This window comes from Somniosus microcephalus, chromosome 2 (assembly GCF_052327205.1).
Source record: "Somniosus microcephalus isolate GS21.2 chromosome 2, FLI_Smic_1.0, whole genome shotgun sequence".
NCBI classification, from domain to species: domain Eukaryota; kingdom Metazoa; phylum Chordata; class Chondrichthyes; order Squaliformes; family Somniosidae; genus Somniosus; species Somniosus microcephalus.
This window is the reverse complement of record NC_140988.1, coordinates 16,417,330-16,441,301: the sequence shown is the minus strand read 5'-3', so window position 1 is coordinate 16,441,301 and position 23,972 is coordinate 16,417,330. Positions and strand designations below refer to the sequence as shown.

General features: G+C 50.8%; 1 protein-coding gene across 1 annotated transcript in view; it reads right to left on the bottom strand.

Moving 5' to 3' along the window:
* Positions 1-219: 219 nt before the first annotated feature.
* LOC147122559 (putative E3 ubiquitin-protein ligase HERC4) overlaps positions 220-23,972 on the bottom strand; it is a 63,898-nt gene continuing 40,145 nt past the window's right edge. Inside the window, exons 19-23 of the mRNA XM_086006743.1 lie at positions 22,886-22,943; positions 13,336-13,406; positions 12,297-12,480; positions 10,663-10,765; positions 220-9,218 (exon numbers count right to left, since the gene is read on the bottom strand). Coding sequence (XP_085862869.1) covers positions 9,010-9,218; positions 10,663-10,765; positions 12,297-12,480; positions 13,336-13,406; positions 22,886-22,943 — 625 coding nt within the window. The 3' untranslated portion in view covers positions 220-9,009. The remainder of the gene's footprint in view (positions 9,219-10,662; positions 10,766-12,296; positions 12,481-13,335; positions 13,407-22,885; positions 22,944-23,972) is intronic.

The window sequence follows — 23,972 nt, the reverse complement described above, 5'->3', positions numbered from 1 at the left end:
GACAAGCGGCCTGTGTGAGACCTCAAGACGGCCGTGCAGCTCCACGGCAACACTGGTTATGAGCATGTTAAAAGCACATCGTCAGGAAATTACTGAAATAATTTGGCAAACTGTGTCTGAATGATCGTTAACTGAATACCAATAACCTTGCTCTTAATTATTTTGATGACACGTCGGATGCCTTTTACTGTCCGTAGAATTGAAGGAAAGAGAACCGGATATTTTAAACTGTCCTTTATTGGTGCCACATGAATTCTCAACAGTTCTTTACTTCAAACCAATTACATCATGTTGTAAAGATCATTAATGCTTAAACTATTAAAGACAAGAAAATCTGCTTCATTTTTATTTCGGCTAAAGGTGGAATCCGTAATCTATCGTGTTGCCAACTCTGATTGGGCGAATTCCCGGAGGTTTCACACAATGACCTCCCGTCTCCAACCGCCTCAACCGGTCAAATAGCGTTTTTTCCCATCTCCAATACTTTTCTAACTAATAAACGAAAGTGTTCAAAGAAAACGGAGTTAAACAAAAATTTATTTTTAAAGCCCCCTGTGAATCCCCCGTCCCCACTCCAGTTGCTCGCAGCGGTGTCCCGGAGATTAATCTTTAATTCCTGGAGCCTCAGCAACGCGCCCCTGGGGAGTGAACCTTGGTTCAGTGGTAGCATTCCTGCCTTTGAGTCGTGGAGGTCATGGGTTCGAGCTCCACTCCAGTCAGCCCCGGGGAGCAGGAGCCTCTCAATACTGGGTTGGCATCCAGCGGGGCGGTTGTGTCCGATGGGAGCAGAGTGACAACCCCTCCTCCTCTCACCCCTGCCCAATGGTATCTACCTTCTGGTAGGGGGTTTTGAGTCAGGCTATCGATCTGAGAAAATGATCTTCATTACGGAAACAACCTAGAGCGCCATCTACTGGTTGTAAAAGGCAGTGGAAGAAACGGGGCGCCTCGTGTGTCGCGAAGCTTGGAAGAGGAGGAGGAAGACCTGCCCAGCATCCAGCGTTGCTACGGGCAATGGGTGGGGTGGGCAAGGGGAATTAAAAGGTAAAACCGCTGAAGGGAGTTGATTTGGTCGCAGGGCAATCGGTTTACCTACTCGGCCCTGTGAATATGAACAAAATGAAATTGGCTTGTTCTTGTCCCACGGAACTCATCTCTTCCTATCTTGACTCTATTTTCTCTCCCCTTGTCCAGTCTCTTCCCACCTACATCTGCGACTCTTTCGACACCCTCCGCCACTTTAACAGTTTCCAGGCCCCAACCGTCTCCTTTTCACTATGGACTTACAATCCCTCTACACCTCCATCCCCCACCAGGATGGCCTGAGGGCACTCCACTTCTTCCTTGAAAAGAGGCCCGACCAGTCCCCATCCACCACCACCCTCCTCCGCCTAGCTGAACTTGTTCTCACATTGAACAACTTCTCCTTTGACTCCACTCACTTCCTCCAAATCAAAGGTGTTGCTATGGGTACCCGCATGGGTCCTAGCTATGCCTGCCTTTTCGTGGGATATGTGGAACATTCTTTGTTCCAGTCCTACTCTGGTCCCCTCCCTCACCTCTTTTTCCGGTACACTGATGACTGTATCGGTACCGTCTCCTGCTCTTGCCCTGAACGAGAAAATTTCATTCACTTTGCCTCCAATTTCCACCCTTCCCTCACCTTCACATGGTCCATCTCCGACTCTTCCCTTCCCTTCCTCGACTTCTCCGTCTCCATCTCTGGGGATAGGTTATTGACTAACATTCACTACAAGCCCACTGACTCCCACAGCTACCTGGACTACACTGCCTCCCACCCCGCCTCCTGTAAGGACTCTATTCCATTCTCCCAGTTTCTCCGTCTCCACTGCATCTGCTCTGACGATGCCACCTTCCATACCAGTGCTTCCGACATGTCTTCCTTTTTCCTCAACCGAGGATTCCCCTCCACTGTGGTTGACACGGCCCTCGACCGTGTCCGTTCTATCTCCCGCACTTCTGCCCTCACCCCTGCCCCTCCCTCCCGGAACCACGATAGAGTCATAGAGTCATACAGCACAGAAAGAGGCCCTTCGGCCCATCGTGTCTGCGCCATCCATCAAGCCCTGTCCAATCTAATCCCATTTTCCAGCATTTGGTCCATAGCCTTGTATGCAATGGCATTTCAAGTGCTCATCCAAATGCTTCTTGAATGTTGTGAGGGTTCCTTCCTCTGCCACCCTTTCAGGCAGCGAGTTCCAGACTCCAACCACCCTCTGGGTGAAAAAGTTCCTCCTCAAATCCCCTCTAAACCTCCTGCCCCTTACCTTGAATCTATGCCCCCTTGTTATTGACCCCCCTACTAAGGGGAAAAGTTCCTCTTTATCTACCCTATCTATGCCCCTCATCATTTTGTACACCTCAATCAGGTCCCCCCTCAGCCTTCTTTGCTCCAAGGAAAACAACCCCAGCCTGTTTAGTCTTTCTTCATAGCTGAGGCGCTCCATCCCAGGTAACATCCTGGTGAATCTTCTCTGCACCCTCTCCAAAGCAATCACATCCTTCCTATAGTGAGGTGACCAGAACTGCACACAGTACTCCAGCTGTGGCCTTACCAGCGTTTTGTACAGCTCCATCATAACCTCCCTGCTCTTATACTCTATGCCTCGGCTAATGAAGGCAAGTATCCCATATGCCTTTTTAACCACCTTATCTACCTGTTCCGCTGCCTTCAGGGATCTATGTACATGTACACCAAGGTCCCTCTGACCCTCTGTACTTCCTAGGGTCCTACCACTCATTGTGTATTCCCTTGCCTTATTTGTCCGTCCAAAATGGATCACCTCGCACTTTTCAGGGTTAAATTCCATTTGCCACTTTTCCGCCCATCTGACCAACCCGTTTATATCGTCCTGTAAGCTGAGGCTTTCCTCCTCGCAATTTACCACCTCACCAATTTTCGTGTCATCTGCGAACTTACTGATCATACCTTTTACATTCTCCTCCAAATCATTTATGTAGATCACAAACAGCAAGGGACCCAGCACCGATCCCTGAGGTACCCCACTGGACACAGACCTCCACTCACAAAAGCAACCTTCGACCATCACCCTCTGCCTCCTGCCACTCAGCCAGTTTAGGATCCAACGTGCCAAGGCACCCTGGATCCCATGGGCTCTTACCTTCTTGACCAGTCTCCTATGCGGGACTTGGTCAAAAGCCTTACTGAAGTCCATGTATACCACATCCACAGCATTTCCTTCATCCACACACCTAGTCACCCCCTCGAAAAATTCAATCAGATTGGTCAGACATGATTTACCCTTGACAAAGCCATGCTGACTATCCCCGATTAATCCTTGCCTCTCCAAGTGGAGACTAATTTTGTCCCTCATAATCTTTTCCAATAATTTCCCTACCACAGATGTTAGGCTCACTGGCCTGTAATTCCCTGGTTTATCCCTGCTACCCTTCTTGAATAATGGTACTACGTTAGCTGTTCTCCAGTCCTCTGGTACATCCCCTGTGGCCAGAGAGGTTCTGAAAATTTGTGTCAGAGCCCCTGCAATCTCCTCCTTTGCCTCACACAGCAGCCTGGGATACATCTCGTCCGGGCCTGGGGATTTATCCACTTTTTGGCCTGCTAAAACCGCTAGTACCTCTTCCCTCTTGATGCTAATATGTTCAAGTATATCACAGTCCCCTTGCCCGATTTCTATGTCTACATCGTCTTTCTTCATAGTGAACACAGATGCAAAAAATTCATTTAAAACCCCGCCTACATCATCTGGCTCTACACACAGATTGCCACTTTGGTCCCTAATGGGCCCTACCCTTTCCCTGGTTATCCTCTTGCCTTTAATATACTTATAAAACATCTTAGGATTTTCCTTTATTTTGCTCGCCAGTGTTATTTCATGGCCCCTCCTCGCTCTCCTAATTTCTTTTTTAAGTATGCCCCTGCACTTTTTATACTCCTCTAGGGCTTCCTCCGTCTTAAGTCTTTTGTAACTGCCAAAAGCCCCCCTTTTTTTCCTAATGCATTTTTGTATATCCCTTGTCATCCAAGGTTCCCTTTGCTTGTTGGTCCCACCCTTGACCTTTACGGGAACATGTTGGCGTTGTACTCTCTCTATTTCCCTTCTGAAAGTCTCCCACTGCTTTGATGTGGATTTTCCTATAAGTATCTGCTCCCAGTCCACTTTTGCCAGATCCTGCCTTATCATATTAAAATCGGCCTTCCCCCAATTTAGAACCCTTATTTCCGGGCCGTCTTTGTCTTTTTCCATGACCACCTTAAATCTCACCGAATTATGGTCACTGTCGCCAAAATGCTCTCCTACTGACACTTCCACCACTTGCCCGGCTACATTCCCTAGAATTAGGTCCAGTACTGCCCCCTCTCTTGTAGGACTTTCTACATGTTGGCTCAAAAAGCTCTCCTGGATGCACTTTAAGAATTCTGCACCCTCTAAGCCTTTCACACTCTGACTATCCCAATTAATATTGGGGAAGTTGAAATCCCCCACTATTATTACCCTATTATTTTCGCACTTCTCTGAGATTTGGCATAGTGGTTAGCACTGTTGCCTCACAGCGCCAAGGACCCGGGTTCGAATCCGGCCTCGGGTGACTGTCTGTGTGGAGTTTGCACATTCTCCCCGTGTTTGCGTGGGTTTCCTCCGGGTGCTCCGGTTTCCTCCCACAGTCCAAAGATGTGCGGGTTAGGTTGATTGGCTATGATAAATTGACCCTTAGTGTTAGGGGGATTAAATACGTGGGGTTACGGGGATAGGGTGGGATATGTGTTGGTGTAGGGGTTACGGGGATCGGGTGGGATATGTGTCGGTGCAGGCTCGATGGGCCGAAATGGCCTCTATCTGCACTGTGGGGTTTCTGTGATTTGCCTACATACCTGTTCCTCTATCTCCCCCTGACTGTTCGGGGGCCTATAGTACACTCCCAGCAAAGTGCTTGCCCCCTTTTTGTTTTTAAGTTCTACCCATATGGCCTCATTAGAGGAACCCACTAATATATCATCCCTCCTTACAGCAGTAATTGACTCCTTAATTAATATTGCAACACCCCCTCCCCTTTTACACCCCCCTCTCTCTCGCCTGAAGATTCTATACCCCGGAATATTGAGCTGCCAGCCCTGACCCTCCCTCAACCATGTCTCCGTGATAGCAACAATATCGTACTCCCATGTGTTCAACAACAACTTCAGTTCATCCACCTTATTTGCAAGACTCCTTGCATTAAAATAAATGCCTTCCAGCCTTGCCATATTGCCTTTTGCCTTCACATATTTGCTCTGCCTTCCCAGCTGACTTGTTTTTTCCTCCGTATTTGGCTGTAAATCACCCCCTACTATAGCTCCACTCTGTATCCCATCCCCCTGCCAAGTTAGTTTAAACCCCCCCCAACAGTGCTAGCAAACCTCCCCGCAAGGATATTGGTCCCCCTCTGGTTCAGGTGTAAACCGTCCGACTTGTACAAGTCCCACCTTTCCCAGAAGCAGACCCAGTGATCCAGGAAACTAAAGCTCTCCCTCCTGCACCATCCCTTTAGCCACACATTCATCTGTTCTATCTTCCTATTCCTATACTCACTAGCACGTGGCACTGGGAGTAATCCAGAGATTACAACCTTTGAGGTCCTGCTCTTTAATCTTCTACCCAGCTCCCTAAATTCTTGCTGCAGGACCTCATCCCTCTTTTTACCTATGTCATTGGTACCAATGTGGACCACGACCTCTGGCTGTTCGCCCTCCCCCTCCAGAATGCCCTGCAGCCGCTCAGTGACATCATTGACCCTAGCACCAGGGAGGCAACAAACCATCCTGGATTCACGTCTACGGCCACAGAAACGCCTATCTGTTCCCCTAACTATAGAATCCCCTACCACTAATGCTTTCCCACTCTTTTTCCTCCCTTTTTGGGCAGCAGGAGCACCCCCAGTGCCAGGAAGTTGGCTGCTGCCGCCTTCCCCTGATAAGTCATCCCCCCCAACAGTATCCAAAGCGGTAAACCTGGTTGAAAGGGAGATGGCCATAGGGGTCCCCTGCACTACCTGCCTGCTTATATTGTTCCGCCTGGTGGTCACCCATTTCCCCTCTGCCTCTGCAGCCCTACCCTGCGGTGTGACCAACTCACTGTACGAGTAATTCGCGACCCTCTCAGCATCGCGAATGCTCCACAACCCATCCACCCGCAGCTCCAGCGTCCCAAGACGTTCCGTTAGTAGCTGCAGCTGGATGCATTTCTGGCACACGTGTTGGTCAGGGACACTGGCAGCGTCCCTGAATTCCCACATAGAGCAAGAGGAGCACATCACGGGGCTGGGCTCTCCTGGCATGACCTATCCTTATAATCAATCCAAATTAAAATAATTTAATACCACCATCAAAGTAAGCCCTACCTGGTCTCTGGAGCCCTTTGTAGGCCCGCTCTACCGCTGAAGCACCCGCCGAAGCTCTGAGGCCTTGCCTCACCTAACTCCCTGACTCACCCAACTCTCAGCACTCTGCTGAAATCGCACTCAGTGCAAAATCGCAGTTCAAGGCATGTTTTTATAGGCCCTGAAACAAAGACTTGCTGAGCCCAGGTTAACCAGATTACTCCAGCCTCTTTTCAAACTGCTCTCCTCTCCGGCTCGCGCTCTTTTTAAACTGTTCTCCTCTCCGACTCTTGCTCTTTTCAAACTGTTCTCCTCTCCGGCTCTCGCTCTTTTTAAACTGTTCTCCTCTCCGGCTCTCGCTCTTTTTAAACTGTTCTCCTCTCCGGCTCTCGCTCTTTTTAAACTGTTCCCCTCTCCGGCTCTCGCTCTTTTTAAACTGTTCTCCTCTCTGGCTCTCGCTCTTTTTAAACTGTTCTCCTCTCCGGCTCTCGCTCTTTTCAAACTGTTCTCCTCTCCGACTCTCGCTCTTTTCAAACTGTTCTCCTCTCCGGCTCTCGCTCTTTTTAAACTGTTCTCCTCTCCGGCTCTCGCTCTTTTCAAACTGTTCTCCTCTCCGGCTCTTGCTCTTTTCAAACTGTTCTCCTCTCCCGCTCTCGCTCTTTTCAAACTGTTCTCCCGCTCTCGCTCTTTTCAAACTGTTCTCCCGCTCTCGCTCTTTTCAAACTGTTCAAACAGGATAGGGTTCCCCTTGTCCTCACCTTTCACCCCACCAGCCTCCACATTCAATGGGTCATCCTCTGCTTTTCCGCCACCTTCAGCGTGATCCCACCACCAAACGCATCTTCCCCTCACCTCCCCGTTCAGCATTCTGTAGGGACCGCTCCCTCTGAGACACCCTAGTCCACTCCTCTACCACCCCCAGCACCCCTTCCCCTTTGCCTGGTACCTTCCCGTGCAAGCACAGAAGATGCAACAACTGCCCTTATACCTTCCCCCTTCCCACTGTCCAGGGCCCCAAACACCCCTTCCAGGTGAAACAGCGATTTACTTGTACTTCCTGCAATTTAATATACTGTATTCGCTGCTCACGATGCGGCCTCCTCTACATTGGGGAGACCAAATGCAGATTGGGTGACCGCTTTGCGGAACACCTCCGTTCAGCCCGTAAGGGGGACCCCGAGCTTCCGGTCACCTGTCACTTTAATTCTCCGCTCCACTCCCACTCTGACCTCGCCGTCCTCGGCCTCTTGCATTGTTCCACGGAAGCTCAGCGTAAGCTCGAGGAACAGCACCTCATCTTTCGATTAGGCACTTTACAGCCTTCCGGACTCAACATAGAGTTCAACAATTTCAGATCATAACCTCGGCCCCTATCACATATATTTTTCCTTCCCACATGGCAGCTGTCCTTCATTCTGCCGGCGCAATTCACACTTCATCTAGAGCCATCCTTTATTCCTTGAATATCTCTTAATGTCTCTCAATGTCTCTTAATCTCTCCTGCTTTCTATCCCAACACTGACCTTCCCTTTTGTTCTTTCATCCCCTCCCCCTTTTCCCAGCCCCTAACTTGCTTTAAAATCTGTTCCCTTTCCAGCTTTTTTCCAGTTCTGACGAAGGGTCTTCGACCTGAAACGTTAACTCCGTTTCTCTCTCCACAGATGCTGCCCTGGCCTGCTGAGTTTTTCCAGCGTTTTCTGTTGTTAGATTGAAATTGGGACCCTTTTTGACTGCCCCACTGGCTGCCCACCTTGTTGCTATGCGGAGACTACCAAAACTACTTAAATGCATAGAATTACATAGAATGTATAGCACAGAAACAGGCCATTCAGCCCATGGCAGTGTTAATGCTCCACACAAAATTCCTCCCACCCCTCTTCATCTCACCCTATCAGCATATCCTTCTATTCCTTTCTCCCTCATGTGTTTATCTAGCTTTCCCTTAAATGCATCTATGAATTGGTGGGGGTCTGGAGCATAATGGCTAAATGGAAGATTCAGGCTAAGATTCCAAAATAAAGCACTACCTCCATGATACTGAATACAGTGCCCACTGCTTATACTGGGGGGCGTTGGTGTCAAAGCAATTTGCCCGCTGTACATTGCGGCCATTGTAACAAACGCATTTTTTTTAAAGCACGGCGGGAATTTCATGTAAATTTCACGGTCAGTCCTGTTGATACACAAGTCTGCCGACACATTGTATTAACAAATTGTTAAAAAAAAAGCACGGAGGGAATCCTGCGTGTCTCCACTTCCTGCTCTGTCTCCGTGCCCCAGTAATGATCCAAACGAGAGAGAGAGAGAGAGATAGCGGCCTGGTCAGTTTCACCTGTAGTGTTGGAGAGTTGAACGGGGCTGAAGTACGCAGCGGTCTGATCAGTTTCACCCGAAGGTGGCGTGACTTACTGAGAGGCAACGCACTTTAACGAAATGCCATCAGCTGCTTGAACTGTCCGAAATAGCCAGCGCGCTTAATACGGTCGAAGCGCCGCCTTTGTAATTGACGACAATGGTAAATGGCAAATGGTTAGCGCCGTTTGCCCGATATAGGCCGGTGTCCGGGATAAGCGGGGACGGTATAAGTGGTGGGGACGGCACAGTTGAAAGTTGAAACTGCTCCAGAATTCCTCTGATTGTTAGCGCGCTTCACAATCTGTCAAATCTTCTCTTCGAGTTAATAGCTCTCTCCAGCTTTGTTCTGAGCGATTCAGCGCTGGGGTACTCTGGGAGATGCAGGGTACTAAAGCATACGTTTGCCACCGGGTAATCGTCTTCAGTCAGCTGACACGAGACAATGTATATCTTCACGCACTGCATTCCCATCACCGGAATGCGATCAGTTCCTGTGAGAAACACTGAGAAAAGAGCTTTGAGTGTTTACACGGCACTCTCTGTAAAACCGAACCGGTGACGTTATATATTCCACATATGCAGTAGTTCTTGTATATGAACATACGAAACTGATGGGCAGGGAAAGACCAGCTGGTCCGTCAAGCCCGCCCCACACCACGATGGCTGGAGCACCACGACTAAACACTTCCTTACCTGCCACCCCCACTCTCTACGTAACACAGCAATTACTATGTCACACGCATCGAATGATTCCCAAAGACAGTATTCTGAACCGGTTCATTAACAGCCAGCAGGAAAAAAAGCAACATTTCGTACATGTCTGACACAATTTAGAGTCTGAGATATCCAAATTGACCCATACTTCTTCAGGGATTTGTGAGTCTTGCAAATCCAGTCTGCTTCTATCTACCCAGTCCCATCCTTTCATAATTATCAACCCTTCTATTATATCGCCCCCATAATCTGCGTTGTTCTAATGATAAACAACCTTAACTTTTCAGGGGTGGCAGTGAACCAAACACTAATACAATAGCAAAATACTGCAGATGCTGGAAATCCGAAATAACAACAGAAAATGCTGGAAAAACTCAGCAGGCCAGGCAACATCCGTGGAGAGAGAAACAGAGTCAAAGTTTCAGGTCGAAACCCTTCTGTAGAAGGGTTTCGACCCGAAACGTTGACTCTATTTCCCTCTCCACGGATGTTGCCTGGCCTGCTGAGTTTTTCCAGCATTTTCTGTTGTTATTTAACTTTTCTGGGGTTTTTTTGTCTTTGTATTTCCTCATATCAGGTATCATCCTACTGAATCTGCATTGAGTCTTCACTAAAGCCTCAATATCCTTCAGAGTGTGGAGGCCAATACTGTACAGGCCATACGAGTTTATAGGAACAGGCGTTGGCCAGTCAGCCCCTCGAGCATGTTCCGCCATTCAGTTAGATCATGGTTGATCTGTACCTCAACCCCATTTACCCGCCTTTGCTCCATACCCCTTGGTACCCTAACCTAATAGAAATCCACCCATCTCAGTCTGGATAATTCCAATTGATGCCCAGCATCTACAGCTATCGGGGGAGCGAATTCCAGAATTGTGCTACCTTGTGTGTAAACAAGTGCTTTGTGATTTCACTCCTGAATGACCTGGCTCTAATTTTAAGGTGGTGCCACCTTGTTTTGAACTGCCTCACCAGAGGAAATGGCTCCTCTGTATCTACCCTATCGAATCGCTTTATGTGGGACCAAGTTCCGTTCACAGGCAGGTGTAAAAGCTTTCCGCTCTGTTTCTCTTGGATAACTTTGGGGACTCTGGATAGAACTGCTGGATGAGGGGGCTTCGACTGAATGGCAGCGAGGCCTTGTGGGGGAAGCTCGCTGCGGAAGTGCATGTTGGAAATACTTGAATTCCATCTTAAGTCTGTGATGTAACCGTAGCTGAGCGAGGTACTTACAGAGGAAACTTTTCTTCTGATCCAAAGAAAGCTCATGGAACACTTCCCAGAACATCTTAATGGTTGGATGAAATCTGCTGTAGTTCCCTTTATACGTCGTATTCTGTTGTATTAAAAAATCATTAGTATTTTACAGACATATAATGCAACATAGAAAAAAAAAGACTTGCATTTATATAGCGCCTTTTACGATGACAGGACATCCCAAAGTGCTTTACAGACAATTAAGTACTTTTTTTGAAGTGTAGTCACTGTTGTAATGCAGGAAATGCAGCAGCCAATCTGCACACAGCAAGCTCCCACAAACAGCAATGTGATAATGACCAGATCATCTGTTTTTGTTATGTTGATTGAGGGATAAATATTTCCCAGGACACCGGGGATAACTCCCCTGCTCTTCTTTGAAGTAGTGCCATGGGATCTTTTCCATCCACCTGAGAGCGCAGACGGGGCCTCGGTTTAATGTCGCATCCGAAAGTCGGCACCTCAGACAGTGCAGCACTCCCTCAGCACTGCACTGGAGTGTCAGTCTGGATTTTGGTGCTCAAGTCTCTGGAGTGGGACTTGAACCCACGACCTTCGGACTCAGAGGCGAGAAGCGCTACCCACTGAGCCACGGCTGACACCCAACAAGCTCTCCAGGATATACTTGTATTTCAAATCCTTACATTGTCACATTAATGCTTTTAAATTGTATTAGTGGATCTCCCGTGGTGTTCATAGAATCACACAGCACAGAAGACCATTCAGCATCCTCCAAATATAAGTTGATCATGAGTGCACCGTGTGATGTTTTTCTATCAACATCCTGGGAGTCACCATTAACCAGAAACTTAACTGGAGCAGCCACATCAATACTGTGGCATCAAGAGCAGGTCAGAGGCTAAGTATTCTGTGGTGACTGTCTCACCTCCTGACTCCCCAAAGCCTTTCCACCATCTACAAGGCACAAGTAAGGAGTGTGATGGAATACACTCCGCTTGCCTGGATGAGTGCAGCTCCAACAACACTCAGGAAGCTCGACACCATCCAGGACAAAGTAGCCCACTTGATTGGCACCCCATCCACCACCTCAAACATTCACTCCCTCCATAACCGGCGTACCATGGCTGCAGTGTGTACCATCTACAAGATGCTCTGCAGCAACTCGTCAAGGCTTCTTCGGCAGCACCTCCCAAACCCGCAACCTCTTCCACCTAGAAGGACAAGGGCAGCAGGCGCATGGGAACACCACCACCTCCAAGTTCCCCTCCAAGTCACACACAATCCTGACTTGGAAATATATCGCCGTTCCTTCATCGTCGCTGGGTCAAAATCCTGGAACTCCCTCCCTAACAGCACTGTGGGAGTGCCTTCACCACACGGACTGCAGCGGTTCAAGACGGCGGCTCACCACCACCTTGTCAAGGGCAACTAGGGATAGGCAATAAATGCTGGCCTTGCCAGCGACGCCCACATCCCAGGAACGAATAAAAAAAAGGCGCTACATAAGTGTTGTTATCACATTGCTGTTTGTGGGATCTTGCTGTGTGCAAAATGCCTGCCGTGTGTCCCTACATCACAACAGCGACTGTGCTTGAAAAGTAAGGTACTGGGGGAGCCATTTCTGTACACATTGTAAATGGTTTTCAAACCTCTTTCAGAACATTCCAGTCATAGTCATCGTTTCCAATCAATATGTCCATCAGCTCTTGAGGCTGGAAGAATTTTAGTAGTTCCTTGTCGCAAACTTTGTAGAATCCTCTTCTAAACTCATCAAAGGGCTTCTTGACTGACACTGTGAATACATACTTCACATAGGCTTCCACAAATTCCTCCCTTTGATTGGAAAGAGAAAGCAGTATTAAAATGTAACCCGGAAATTCAATGCATGCCATGCAAACAGACTGACTTTAAAGCAGTTCGATGATATCAATGCTGTCGTGGGAAGGCTGACCTTTGACCTCTGCTGGAAATGGGCGGGAAGGCGGTATTGATCGCTCGAAGCCGGCGTCGGGAGGCCCGAACCAGTTACGGGATCAGGCCTCCTTTAAATGCAATCCCGCTGTAGCTCGTGGGAGGGCTTCTACGCTGGGTAGGCCGGGTTGGGGGAGTGGGGGCGGGTGTTGGGGGGGGGGGGGTGAGGCCTTCCCGGGTGACTGGAGTGGGCCTCAGATGGGCTGGCAGCAGGCTGGGGTTTTTGGCTGGTTCGAGGACTGCTCAACGCCTGGTACAAACAGGCAGGGTAGTAGCGTGCAGCGTTACGAACATACGCGGGAAAATGACGGGGAGGAAAAGACCAGTTGGTCCATCGAGCCTGCCCCACAGGCATGATGCTTGCAGCACCGTGACCAGACACTTCCTACCCTGCAGCAGCCACGCAATCTTCTGGGAGAGGCAAAGAAAAACAGGACAAAAAAACCTCAGGGCCGATAAGGGGGGAAAAAAATTCCTCTCCGACCCCCTCATACCTATTGAAATCAGTCCAGGTCACATTGACAGAAGATACAACATGTGACAAGTTTAGAGGGCATATGTTTATCAGGCCTGAGAGCGTAAAAACTGAGTGGGAAAGTCTCTTGTTTGGAAGGGGAAAGAGAGATGAGTGAGGCAGAAAGGCAAAGGAAGGGGATGGTAGATCTAAAACTCTAAATAGTGACTTCACTGTAGCTCCATTGTTTACTTATAACTTACTTGTTCTCTTTAGTCACAGGCTGATTATTGCCATTTGGAATGAGCTCGACCTCTTGCTCGTCCCAGGAAATCTACATTAAAAAGTGTCAGTTAATATCCTTTCGAGCTTTCGATCCTAATCATTATTGTGTTTCCTTTAATAAGTTCAGCTAACGAAAATCGATTCTGATAGTGCACAGATTCATTGTGATAGGAAGAATGAGGAGAGGCAAGATAAACTGGATGGTACAATTTTAAAGGGGGCGCAGGAGCCAGGAGGCCTGGGGGTGTATGTATGTAAAGTCTTTGAAGGTGTCAAAACAAGTTGAGAAGTCGGTTAAAAAGGCATATGGGATCCTTGACTTTACAAATCGAGCCCATAGAGTACAGAAGCAAGGACGTTACGCTAAACCTTTATAAAACGCTGGATAGGCCCCAGCTGGAGTATTGTGGCCAATTCTGGGCACCGCACTTTAGGAAGGATGAGAGGGTGTAGAGGGGATTTACCAAAATGGTGCTGGGATAAAAGACTTCAGTTACATGGAGAGGCTGGAGGAGCTGGTGTTGTTCTCCTTAGAGCAGAGTGTGATGAAATATTCCATTCACCACTGCCTGTGACTGAGATCGGTTTCAGTGTCATTTCCCTTCCCCCAGACCTCATTGTATTGTGTACTGGAATGTGCTGTATTGTATACTGGAATGTGCTGGAATGTGCTGTGTGTAGGGCTCCGCCCATACCTGGCCCCGTTTGTAAGCTAGCTTCAGTCTGGCCTCAGTCTCCAGAAGGAAGACATCTCTCTCTCTTACGTGTTACTTTCTAAGTTAATAAAAGCCTTGTTTTTGTTCTGCTAACTTCGAGTCTCGGAATTATTGAGGCACATCAATTTTATTAACTTATTTTTCAACACTATGGATCAACTCCTGAAACCCGAACGTTTGGATTTGGATCAACATGCTCCGGACGCATCAGCTCGCTTCGGACACTGGTTTGAGTGTATGGAATTCTTCCTGGACAATTCCGCAGCCGTCAAAGACGCTACGGACGCTGCGAGGATGAGACTCGGAATTCTGCGGAATTGGGTAAGCCACCGGGTTTACCCCCTCATCCAAGACGCCGAGACGTACCTGGCCGCCTGCGACATCTTAAAGGTGCATTACCAGCAGCCTACGAATGAGGTGTATGCTAGGCACCTGCTCGCTACCCGCGCACAGCGACCTGGGGAATCGGTGGAGGAGTTCCTAAGCACCCTGAAAATGCTTGGCAAAGACTGCAAGTGCCGAGATGTAAAAGCCGCAGTGTACACTGACGAGCTTGTTCGCAATGCCTTCATCACAGGCCTCAGCTCCACTTACATCCGGCAAAGACTGCTGGAAAAAAACGGGGTTGGACCTGAAACAGGCTGCGGACACCGCGCGATCCCTGGATGTGGCCCAGAGAAACTCGGACGCCTACTCTTCAGCCCGCGCCGTCCACGCTGCCACGTGTGCACCGAGGGCGCCGCCATCTTGGAAGGCATCTTCCCCGCCCGACAGCCCGACACCGGCTGGGCCCCGCTCTCCCCCCAGAAGCCCTACGACAGCCGCGACGCGTCAGGGACCCAACTGCTACTTCTGCGGGCAGCCAAAGCACACCAGAAACCTGTGCCCGGCGAAAGGCACCACCTGCTTTAAGTGCGGTAAGAAGGGGCACTTCGGGAAGGTGTGCAGAGGGAGCTCCGCCGGAAAACCAACCGCCGGAAAACCCGCCACCGCCGCGTGTGCGCCGTGGGAGCGGCCATCTTGGACGCCATCTTGCCCGACCTCGTGGGGTCCGCCATCTTGTGAGCAGACAACGTGGACGCCATCTTGTATCGATCAGGGCCCTACAGTGGCATCGGTCACAGTGGACCAGACCAGGCCGCACCCGCTATCCAGATCAATGGTGGACATCGAGTTAAACGGGTGCCGGGTTAAATGCTTAATTGACAGTGGAAGCACGGAGAGCTTTATCCACCCAGAACTGGCACAACAACTCTCCCTAAAGGTGGTCCCTACTCAGGGTACCATCTCTATGGCTGATAAAACCCAGACATCGACCATTCTGGGTTACTGCACGGTACAATTGTGCGTTAACGGAACTGTATATGATAATTTTAAAGTATTAATCATGAAGAACCTATGTGCGAGCGTGATCTTGGGCCTGGATTTCCAGTGCAACCACCAAAGCATCACGCTCAAGTACGGTGGGTCCCAGCCGCCCCTCACAGTGTGCGGTCTGGCTACCCTGAAGGTAAAGCCGCCTTCGCTATTCGCGAACCTTACCCCTAACTGCCGGCCAATAGCGACCAAAAGCAGGAGGTACAGCTGGGAGGACAGGCGGTTTATCACGACCGAGGTAGACAGGCTCCTGAAAGAGCGCATTATTGAACGCAGCAACAGCCCGTGGCGCGCCCAAGTGGTAGTGGTAAGGGGTAGCGAGAAGAAACGGATGGTGATCGACTATAGTCAAACAATCAACAGGTACACCCTACTAGACGCCTACCCGCTACCCCGCATATCAGAAATGGTGAACCAAATCGCCCAATACCGGGTGTTCGCCACCATCGACCTCAAGTCAGCGTACCACCAGCTCCCTATCAGACCAGAGGACCGCCCGTACACCGCCTTCGAGGCGAACGGGCGCCTCTACCAATTCCTCAGAGTCCCCTTTGGGGTGACGAATGGGGTCTCGGTCTTCCAGAGGAAGATGGACTGCATGGTCGATGACCACCACTTGCAGGCAACCTTCCCCTACCTTGACAACGTCACCATCTGCGGTCACAACCAGCAGGATCACGACTCGAACCTCGAGAGGTTCCTGAAAACCGCACAAAAACTCAACCTCACCTACAACGAGGACAAGTGCGTTTACAACACCACGCGCCTCTGCATACTAGGCAGCGTGGTGGAGAATGGGGAAATCGGGCCAGACCCCGACCGATTGCGACCCCTACGGGAGCTGCCCCTGCCCAACACTCCCAAAGCCCTGAAAAGGTGCCTGGGGTTATTTTCTTATTATTCCCAATGGGTCCCCAACTACTCCGACAAAGCCCGCCCCCTCTTGAAAGCATCCTCTTTCCCGCTCTCTGCTGAGGCCCACGCCGCCTTCAAAAGCATTAAGCAGGATATTGAGCGGGCCACGCTACAGGCAGTGGACGAGAACACTCCATTTCAAGTGGAAAGTGATGCGTCTGACTTCGCCTTGGCGGCCACCCTCAACCAGGCGGGGCGGCCCGTAGCTTTCTTCTCGAGGACCCTCCAAGGGCCCGAGATCAGACACTCCTCCGTGGAAAAGGAGGCCCAAGCCATCGTGGAGGCAGTGCGCCACTGGCACCACTACCTAGCCGGCAAACGCTTCACCCTACTTACCGACCAGCGGTCGGTAGCGTTTATGTTCAATAATAAACAGAGGGGGAAGATTAAAAATGATAAGATTCTTAGGTGGCAGATCGAGCTCTCCACCTTCGAGTACGACATCATTTACCGGCCAGGGGCCCTTAACAAATCCCCTGACGCCCTCTCACGAGGGATGTGTGCCAGCGCCACTGGGGATCGGCTACAGACCCTCCACAACGACCTCTGCCACCCAGGGGTCACGCGGCTGTTCCACTTCATAAAGTCCCGTAACTTACCCTACTCGATTGAGGAAGTTCGGTCCCTGACCAAGAACTGCCGCACTTGCGCTGAGTGCAAGCCTCGGTTCTACCGCCCAGATAGAGCCCACTTAATCAAAGCTACACGGCCCTTTGAGCGGCTCAGCTTAGATTTCAAGGGCCCCCTCCCGTCCGTCGACCGCAATGTTTACTTCCTGAACATTGTGGACGAATACTCCCGGTTCCCATTCGCCTTCCCCTGCCCAGACATGACCAGCGCCACGGTCATTAAATGCCTCAACAGCCTGTTCTGCCTGTTCGGTATGCCGAGCTACATCCATACGGATAGGGGGGCGTCCTTCATGAGTGAAGAGCTAACGCCAGTACATGCTGTCCAAGGGGATCGCCACGAGCCGTACCACCAGCTACAACCCCCGGGGTAACGGCCAAGTGGAGCGAGAGAACGGGACAGTATGGAAAGCAGTCACTCTAGCTCTAAGGACCAAGGGCCTCCCTATCTCCCGCTGGCAGGAAGTCCTCTCGGATGTGCTCCATTCGATACGGTCGCTATTGTGTACGGCCACTAATACCACGCCTCATGAACGAATGTTTGTCTTTCCCCGGAAATCCACCTCAGGCGTATCCATGCCGTCATGGCTCTCCACCCCAGGTCCGGTACTCGTGCGAAGGCATGTGAGGGGCCACAAGACGGACCCTCTCGTGGAGCCAGTACACCTACTCCACGCCAACCCCCAATACGCATATGTCCGGCACGCCGACGGAAGGGAGGACACCGTGTCCATAAAAGACGTCGCCCCAGCCGGCATCGACAACAACCACGGCAATAGCGGCAACGACGATCACAGCAACTCTTACCCACCCACACTCTTTCATCACCCCCGGAAGAACACCGACCAACGGCACTCCCACCAACTACCCCTCCAACAACCCTGGCGGCACCCCCGGCAGAGACCCAGGAGGCTACCGGGGACACCCAGCCGACACCCGCGGCACCGCAACAGCCACGTCGGTCGCAGAGGACTATCAAACCCCCGAACAGACTAAATCTATAGAAGGGGTGAATGTGATGAAATATTCCATTCACCACTGCCTGTGACTGAGATCGGTTTCAGTGTCATTTCCCTTCCCCCAGACCTCATTGTATTGTATACTGAATGTGCTGTGTGTAGGGCTCCGCCCATACCTGGCCCCGTTTGTAAGCTAGCTTCAGTCTGGCCTCAGTCTCCAGAAGGAAGACATCTCTCTCTCTTACGTGTTACTTTCTAAGTTAATAAAAGCCTTGTTTTTGTTCTAACTTCGAGTCTCGGAATTATTGAGGCACATCACAGAGAAGGTTAAGGGGAGATTTGATAGGGGTGTTCAAAATCATGAAGAGTAAATAAGGAGAAACTGTTTCCAGTGGCAGAAGGGTCGGTAACCAGAGGACACAGGATGAAGGCAATTGGCAAAAGAACCCAAGGCGACAAGGAGGAAAAAAACTTTATGCAGCAAATTGTTATGATCTGGAATGCACTGCCTGAAAGGGCGGTGGAAGCAGATTTAATACCAACTTTCAAAAGGGAATTGGATAAATACTTGAACAAGAAAATTTGCAGGGCTGTGGGAAAGAGCAGGGGAGTGGGACTAATTGGAGAGCTCTTTCAAAGAGCCAGCACAATCACAATAGCCCAAATGGCCTCCTTCTGTACTGTATCATTCTTTTATACTATGACTAGCTGAAGTGCCCGGTGGTGCCGAGGCTTTTTCGAGGGCATGTTGTTGTTGGAAGAGAGAGAGAGAGCGACTGGGGGGAAGAGAGAGAGCGACTGGGGGGAAGAGAGAGAGCGACTGGGGGGAAGGGGGGGGGGCCGGAAGAGGAGGGGGGAGGGGGGAGCGGAAGATCGGGGGGGGGGGGGGCGAGCCTCGGAGAGCGGGGGGGGGGCGAGCCTGCCGGGAGGATCGGGGGGGGGGGGGGCGAGCCTCGGGAGATCGGGGGGGGGGCGAGCCTCGGAGATCGGGGGGGGGCGGGCGAGCCTCGGGAGATCGGGGGGGGGGGGGCGAGCCTCGGGAGATCCGGAGGGGGGGGGGTCTCCGGAGCCCCGCCCCCCCCGAACTCCCGAGGTTGGCCCCCCCCCCCGGATCTCCCGAGGCTCGCCCCCCCCCGATCTCCCGAGGCTCGCCCGCCCCCCCCGATCTCCCGAGGCTCGCCCCCCCCCCGATCTCCCGAGGCTCGCCCCCCCCCCCGATCTCCCGAGGCTCGCCCCCCCCCGATCTCCCGAGGCTCGCCCACCCCCCCCCGATCTCCCGAGGCTCGCCCCCCCCCCCGATCTCCCGAGGCTCGCCCCCCCCCCCGATCTCCTGACGCTCGCCCCCCACCCCCCAACCAAGCACCGAACTCCGGAGGCCCGATCTCCCGAGCACCGGCCCCCCGCCCTCCCGCTCTCCGGCCCCCCGCCCTCCAACCCCCCGCCCTCCCGCTCTCCGGAGCCCCGCCCTCCCGCTCTCCGGAGCCCCGCCCTCCCGAGCTGGCTTCAAGACCGCCGATTGCGGCTGTGAGAGACGGCCGGCGGGCCCGGTTGCCAGGGTAAACCCTTCACGCTCACCAAGCCCCGCCCGAGATCCGCACTCCCGAGAGCCCCGCCCCCCCCGCCCGAGCCGAGCGGGGAACAGAGAGAGACGCCGCGCCCCACCCTCCCGAGCTGGCTTCAAGACCGCCGATTGCGGCTGTGAGAGACGGCCGGTGGGCCCGGTTGCCGGGGTAACCCCTTCCCGCTCTCCAAGCCCCGCCCGAGATCCGTACTCCCGAGAGCCCCGCCCGCCCGCGCCGAGCGGGGAACAGAGAGAGACGCCGCGTCTCAGCTGCTCCTGCTGCGTGCGCACCCTGACCCTCGTGGCTGACGCCGTTGCCCCCGGGTAACGTGACACGGGGGGGGGGGGCGGGGGGGCGGTGAGGAGCTTAGCAAAAGCCGTGGGACAATTACCTAGCTCGGGCCTGGCTGGGCAAGAAAGGCCCAGGCTTTGAGGCCTAACAAAAACGGGGAAAGGTAGGAAAAAGAATCTTCAGGTTAGAGAAAATATTTACAAATGAATGAAGTTTTTTTTAATCAATTTAATAAAAGCAATTTCATTTTGCTGGAAATGTATATTTGAAAAGAAAGACGCAGAAACCAGGAAAAAGAATGGAAGCAAGATGGCGGCTACTCACCTCGGTTCAGAACGATAAGGCCCGCCACACACGCACCGATTGGTTGACCGTCAGGTCACCAAAGCGTAGGATTGGTCAATCGTTCCATCACTCGACCGTAGGAGGGCCCGGCTGCACGCGCCAGAAACCTGGCGTACGATTGGTCGACCTCGAGGTCACTCTGTCGCTAATGAGCGGATAATGAGATGCTAATGAGCGGATAATGAGATGCTAATGAGCGGAATGTTGAAGGTTTTTCGGATACCGCGGGCGCAATTTTTGTCTGGCCGAAACGTAAATACGCTTACCATCGTTTTGGAACGGCGAGCTTTCTTTCGACGTAACGCACGCGTAGGTACGCTCTGTAACTTTCGAGCGCATAGCCGGACAGACGCACACGTGAGGACAGACAGAAGGACAGACAGATAGACAGACAGACAGAAAGAAGTATCCGTTTATATATATAGAAGCTGGAGTGCCCGGCGGTGCCGAGGCTTTTTCGAGGACATGTTGTTGGAAGAGAGAGAGAGAGAGCGACTGGGGGGGGGGGGGGGGAAAGAGAGCGAGCGACTGTGGGGGGGGGGGGAAAAAGAGAGCGAAGCGACTGTGGGGGGGGGGAAGAGAGCGAGCGACTGTGGGGGGGGGAAGAGAGCGAGCGACTGTGGGGGGGAAGAGAGCGAGGGAGAGAGGGGGGGGAAGAGAGCGAGGGAGGGGGGGAGCGAGGGAGAGAGGGGGGGCGAGGGAGAGGGGGGGGGCGAGGCGAGGGAGAGAAGAGAGAGAGAGAGAGGGGAGAGGGGAGAGGGGAGAGAGGAGAGAGGAGAGAGAGGGGGGGGGGCGCGGGAGGGGGGCGAGGGAGAGGGGGGGGCGAGCGAGGGAGGGGGGGGGGCGAGGGAGGGAGGGGGGCGCGCCAAAAAGAGAGAGAGAGAGAGAGAGAGAGAGAGAGAGGGAGGGAGGAGGAGGGAGAGTGGGAGGAGGGGAGGAGTGTTTTGAGGGGGTCAGCGAAAAAGCAAAAAAATTTTTTTTTTCAAAAACGGGTGTTAAGAAGATGGGAGGCCATCTTGAAAGTTTTAAAATGTTTTAAAAAGCTGCCACGGAGAAGGAACGCGCAGTCTGTGAAACCAACAGAAATTTTTTTTTTTTAAAGCTGCCACGGAGAAGGAACGCGCAGTCTGTGAAACCAACAGAATTTTTAAAAAAATTTTTTAAAAAGCTGCCACGGAGAAGGAACGCGCAGTCTGTGAAACCAACAGAATTTTTAAAATTTTTTTTTAAAAAGCTGCCACGGAGAAGGAGCGCGCAGTCTGTGAAACCAACAGAATTTTTAAAAATTTTTTTTAAAAAGCTGCCACGGAGAAGGAACGCGCAGTCTGTGAAACCAACAGAAATTAAAAAATTTTTTTTTTTATAAACGGGTGTTAAGAAGATGGGAGGCCATCTTGAAAGTTTTTTAATGTTTTAAAAAGCTGCCACGGAGAAGGAACGCGCATTCTTGCTGAAAACACCAAAAGTTATTTTTTTTAAAACGGCTGTTAAGAAGATGGGACACCATCTTCATTGTGTTTTAACGTTTTAGACATTTTTTTTTTACGTTTTACACATTAAAAAAAAAAATCGCTCCTAACAAATAAACACACAGAAGGTGAGAATAAAGATGGCGGCCACTCACCTCAGTTCAGAACAATAAGGCCCGCCCACACACGCACTGATTGGTCGATCGTCATGTCACCGAAGCATAGGATTGGTCAATCGTCCTGTCACACGACTCTAGGAGGGCCCGGCTGCACATGCGACGAACCCGCCCCGCCACGCATTGATTGGTCGACCATCGGGTTGGTCGACTGTACGATTGGTCGACCTCAATGTCACTCTATGGTAATGAGTGGATAATGAGCGGAATGTTGAAGGTTTTTCGGATACCGCGGGCGCAATTTTCGTCCGGCCGAAACGTAAATACGCTTACGACCGTTTTGGAATGGTAAGCTTTCTTTTGAAGTAACGCACGCGTACGTACGCTCTGTAACTTTCGAGCGCATAGCCGGACAGACGCACACCCGAGGACAGACAGACAGAAGGACAGACAGATCGACTCCTTTATATATATAGATAGAAGATAGATGATGATCCCCTGGTACTATTTTGAAAGGAATTCACTCTAGTGATTGGAGACCATTGCACGTGGAAAGCGTTTTTATACAGGTACAAGCATTTACATGTCTAAGCTGATGAGACTGCAAATTGGATTTTTTAAATGCATCTTTTACAGATACAAAGTACATAATTTATTCGTTCATGGGATGTGAGCGTCGCTGGCAAGGCCAGCATTTATTGCCCATCCCTAGTTGCCCTTGAGAAAGTGGTGGTGAGCCGCCTTCTTGAACTGCTGCAGTCCGTGTGGTGATGGTACTCCCACAGTGCTGTTAGGGAGGGAGTTCCAGGATTTTGACCCAGCGACAATGAAGGAAGGGCCGATATACTTCCAAGTCAGGATGGTGTGTGACTTGGAGGGGAACCTGCAGGTGGTGGTGTTCCCATGCGCCTGTTGCCCTTGTTCTTCTAGGCGGTAGAAGTCACGGGTTTGGGAGGTGCTGCCGAAGAAGCCTTGGCGAGTTGCTGCAGTGCACCTTGTAGATGGTACATACTGCAGCCACGGTGCGCTGGTGGTGGAGGGAGTGAATGTTTAAGGTGCATAATTCAAAAATCTATTTTTCATACTTGTGTGCAAGTTGAATCGAGCTGTTCCATTGTGGTTTGGCTATAGAAATTATTTTGTACTCACAGAAAAGTACATGCCCAGATCTTGGTCCTCGTCACAGTCCAGAATGCACTGCAGGGAGCTGTAAACAACCAGGAATAGAACGAAGATCTCTTAATAGATTCACTAAAAACACCGCAAACTACAGTAAAACTGCAAACTGTAAAACCGCCGTCGGTGTTTATAAGTTAAAAATTATTGTGGGACGTTTCCTATATTACAACAGTGACTGCACTTCAAAAGTACTTCATTGGCTGTAAAGCGCTTTGGGACGTCCTGAGGTTGTGAAAAGCATTGTATAAATGCAAGTCTTGCTTTGTTTTGACAGAACTAAAACAATGGATTATTTATTGGCTTATTTCTTGCCGATGGTAGCAGAAACGCGACTAAAATTGGTCACTGCTATGTGTTTCCACAAACTGCAGAGAATGCGCATCCCCGGTTGAATGACATACATAGCTCAGGACAAGGCGGAGACTGTACCAGGAAGGTCTTAAATGGGCCGGACCTTGCTGGAAAAATAACGGCGTGTTAATGACACACGCAATTATTAATGCACAAATTGGCCAGCAAGTTCAGGGGATTTAGAGATACGGCGTGAGTTGTGAATCTCCAGAACTTGCTGGTCGATTTACGGCGCTCCGCCATTTGCTTTGTGCAAACGCCATCTCACCCTCGGCCTCCCGTTATTTTTAAGGACTTGCTCGATTTGCACATTAATTGCCCATTAAACTCGGCACAGAAATTTAGAACTGGAACTTAACAGCGTAAGTACCTTTTTAACAACGTGATAATTGTTAATGCATTGCCAATCAACCTCTGTGGCCCAGAAAGGGAACAATTTAAACTGTTCAATCTCATTCTTACATGTAGTCAATTGTTGTTAAAGATTTGAAAACGGTCAAATTTAAAATTTTTATTCTTACTTTTCCTTTCTGTCTCTTTGTCCTGTCTCTCTTTGTACAATCTTTCTTTTCCTCTCTTTATTTATCTTTCTGTACCTGATTTGACTCTAATTCACCCTCCTTCTCCGTCATTCCTCTGCTTCTTAATCCTTAAATCTAATGGTTAAAGAGAGACACTGTTGGCCCTGCTGTTCACTAAGGTCCCA